Raw genomic sequence first — 3,952 nt, 5'->3', positions numbered from 1 at the left:
TGAATAAGTAAATTAATTTAGGGAGAATTATCATTTTTATTATATTAGCTCATCCCATCCATGAGCAATCGATATTTTCCCAATTATTTAGATCTGATTTTATTTGCGTGAAAAGTGTTTTGTGATTGTGTTCATAGAGTTCCTGGGTTTGTCTTGGCAGGTAGACTCCCAAGTATTTTATATTGTCTACATTTACTTTAAATGGAATTTCTCTTTCTGTCTCTTGCTGCTGAGCTTTGTTGGTCATGTATAGAAATGCTGATGATTTATGTGGATTTGTTTTACATCCTGCAACTTTGCTAAAGTTGTTAATTCTTTCAAGTAGTTTTTTAGTTGATTCTCTAAGTATACTATGATATCATCAGCAAAGAGTGATAGTTTTCTTTCCTCCTTGCCTATTCTAATTCCTTTAATTCCCTTTTCTTCTCTTATTGCTAAAGTGAACATTTCTAGTACAATATTAAATAACAGAGGTGATAATGGACATCCCTGTTTCACCCCGATCTTATTGGGAATGCCTCTAACTTATCCCTATTACACTTATAATGTTTGCTGGTGGTTTTAGGTTTTACTCCTTATCATTTTAAGAAAAACTTTATTTATTCCTATATTCTCTAGTGTTTCTGATAGAAATGAGTGCTGTATTTTGTCAAAAGCTTTTTCTATTGAGATAATCATATGATTTTTGATTAGTTTTATTATTGATGTGGTCAGTTATGTTGATAGTTTTCCTAATGTTGAACTAGCCCTGCATGCCAGGTATAAATCCTACCCAGTCATAGTATATTATCCTGGTGATCATTTGCTGTAATCTCCTTGCTAATATTTTGTTTAAAAATTTTACATCAATATTCATTAGATAAATTGGCCTATTTTTTTTTTTGAAAAATCCAAAGCCACTTTTATTCTGCCCCACACTGGGGCGGGCGGGGGCAGGGGCAGGGGGGGGAATGGTCCTGGGGTGTCCTGTGTCCCAGGCTGGGCCTCACTCCTTGAGGGAGAAGTGCATCTTGTCATTGATCATCTTGCGCTCAGGGTTGAGGCGCTTCAAGATCTGGGCCAGCACGTTGACCGTCTGGTCACTGCTCAGCCCTGTCTTCTTGGTCTGGAACTTCTTCAGCAGGTCTTTGGTGGTCATGGGCTTCCTGGTCAGGTAGCGTCTCACTGCATCCTCGGTCACCTGCACGTCACCGCTGCTGGGCGTGGATTTGCCAGACTGGGGCTGGGGGGTGGATTTGCCCGAGATGCTCTGGGGCCCAGCATCTAACCTCAGGCGCTTGGCAGCAGGCGTGTCACTGGGTCCCGTCTGGCGCTTCCCTTGCTCCAGCTTGTTGGCAGCTGCCCGCAAGGTGGAGGATGTGCTGCCACTGTCCACACTGGGGGTGCTTGGGCGGCTGTCTCCCCTGGAGCTGCTGCCTGAGGCCCTCCGTTCCCTCTTGGGGGGCGTCTTCTTCTTTGTCATGAAGAGGGCTGAGGATGCCTCGTTGTCAATGTCACTCTCCTCAGAGGTCTCTGACTCCTCACTGCTGTCTCCTTTCCTCCTCTTCTTCTCTGGTAGGGTAGGTGCCTTCTTATCTTCCTCCTCCTTCTCCTCCTCCTCTGGGGGCTTGTCCTCCTCACTCTCTTCACTGCTTTCACTTTCTTCATCAATGCCTTTGGGGCCATCCTCCTCCTGCTGGACCACCTTGGGTTTCCCCCCTACTGCCTCATCCTGAGAGCTGCTGGAGCCGTCAGACATGTAGTCCACCTCCTGGCCCTCAAAGTCCCCATCGTCACTGTCCTCAAAGGCCTCATCATCAGAGCCCTTCTTCTTCTTCTTCTTGCCCCCCCTGGAGGAAGCCGCCTTCTTCTTGGTCTTGGGGACCTTCTCCCCCTCCTCCCCACTGCCGTTGCTGTCATCAGAGCTCATGTCCAGGTCATCCTCTAGGTCATGGATCCGGAGTTCACTGGACTTCTTCCTGTTCTTTTTCTCTTTGTGCTCTTCCTCATCCTCATCGTGGTCCTGGTCCTTCAGCTGCCTCTGCTGCATGATGCTGAAGTGGTTCAAGACTTTGTTCCTCCTTTCCCATTCTTCCTCGGCCTCCTCTGCAGTGAGTGTCCGGTGCCGGGCCAAAGGAGTGAAGTTGTACCAGTTGTGCACAGGGAACGCTTCGAAGGCCCCATCAGGGCACTGGGTGAAGATGTAGTAGGACGTGTTTTCTGTCACACCACCCTTCTTGACTCCCTTGAACCTTCTGCCTGTTTTGCCATTGACTTTGAGGAGCCAGGGCTGGTCCTCAGCCTTGAAGGCCTTGAGAATGATGCCGTACTTCTTCCTCCTGGCCTCATCCCGGAGCTTTCGATTAAACTCGCTGCCAGCCCAAGATTCTGGCATCTCTTCTTCCTGATAGATCTTCTTGTTGCTCAGGTCACGTTCCATCTTGGCCTGGTGCCAGGTGGAGAAGTTGACTTTGTCAGCTGCATTGAAAGCCATGATATTGTACCTCTTGAGGTTGTTCTTGGGGACTCGAACAACATATTCAGTCACAGTCTGGCTGCTGGTTCCCAGGGTCGTCATGGTGTCCAAAGCTGGGCACTCTTCATGGCCGTGTAAACGGTTGAGCGTCGTTGCACAACCCGGCCCCTGACCTCCCCACTGAACCCCAATATGATTATGGTGCGGGCCGGGCTCCTACCTCTGATAAGGAAGGTAAATTCTACTTTTAAACCATAAATTGGGGAATTAATTAGACAAGGCAGTTTCTAAGGTCCCTTTGAGGTCTAAAATTCTGTCCCTCATAACTTTTCAGTGAGGTAAATTATTCTTATCTCCATTTTACAGATGAATAAACCAATCCAGGCAAGTGATATGCCCGAAGTCAAAGAACTGCCTAGTAACAGATCTAAGACTAGAACTTATTCCCCTGGCTCCTAAGCAACTTAGGCTTCATTTAGCTAGGACAAATGACTTCACATGAGAACAGTTGGTTCAAAATCTGGTTCTGTGGCAGAAAGATAATGGTTTATCTAGTTTTAATCCCTCCCCCTTCCTCTTAATGAACTTATATAATGTCCATATTTGTTTTGCTATTTAGGGATTTGACAAATACTCGACAGTGGCAAGCTATGGACTAGGAACCAAGAGACCTGGGTTCCAGTTGTAGTGAACCTCTAACTACTTGTTATCTTGAATGGATCTCTTCCATTCTCTAGGATTCAGTTTTCTCAGTGTAAAATGAGGGGATAAAGATGTAAAGGAAGGAGATTTAGCAATATTAGACCTCAAACTATATTATAAGGCAAGAGGATTGTTGAAGTGTAAAATGGATAATTTTTTTATTATTTTACATAAAACATTTTTGTATAGATAAAACCAATGTATCCAAGAATAGAAGAAATACAGAAAACTGGGGGGAAACTTTCATGGACAATTTTTCAGATAGGATGTGAATGTGTTGGAAAATTTCTGTGATGTAGGAAATGACAATTTGTTTGATTTAGAAAAACATGGAAAGATTTGGACCTATGAAGGAAGATGCTATCCATCTACAGAGAAAGAGATGACAAGTGGAAATATGCATAGCATAGTTTTACATACACGTGTTTGAATATATATGTGTATGTTTATAGATAATTATGTATGTGTATATATAGCCATCTTTGTTTCAGATGGCTGCACTGGCTTGGTCATGTGCACCGCATGCAAGATGGGTGCATTCCTAAAGACCTACTCTATGGTGAGTTAGCCTCAGGCCAAAGACCTGCTGGACGCCCCCAGCTTTGCTACAGAGATGTATGCAAACAAGGCTCGAGGGCTCTAGGAATAGACACCAGCAGCTGGGAGATGGCCAAGGACCACGCCTGATGGAGTTCAGTACTCAGGAGCAGCTTGCGCACAGCTGAGATGGGCCTCCAAGCTCTGGAGGAAGAAAAACGAATGAGACACAGGAACCAACAGTCAACAGAGAACGCA

The 3,952-nt window shown here is 45.2% G+C and overlaps 1 protein-coding gene across 1 annotated transcript; it reads right to left on the bottom strand.

The window, feature by feature from the left end:
* Positions 1-910: 910 nt before the first annotated feature.
* Positions 911-2,595, bottom strand: LOC122752792 (general transcription factor IIF subunit 1-like). Its single transcript, XM_043999705.1, has one exon. The coding sequence runs from the start codon at positions 2,555-2,557 to the stop codon at positions 986-988; it is 1,572 nt and encodes a 523-aa protein (XP_043855640.1). The 5' UTR covers positions 2,558-2,595; the 3' UTR covers positions 911-985.
* Between the last annotated feature and the right edge of the window lie 1,357 nt (positions 2,596-3,952).

The sequence above is a fragment of the Dromiciops gliroides genome, chromosome 4, assembly GCF_019393635.1.
Source record: "Dromiciops gliroides isolate mDroGli1 chromosome 4, mDroGli1.pri, whole genome shotgun sequence".
Taxonomy (NCBI): Eukaryota; Metazoa; Chordata; class Mammalia; order Microbiotheria; family Microbiotheriidae; genus Dromiciops; species Dromiciops gliroides.
The sequence above is the reverse complement of the archived record's forward strand: the minus strand, read 5'-3'. Positions and strand labels throughout refer to the sequence as shown.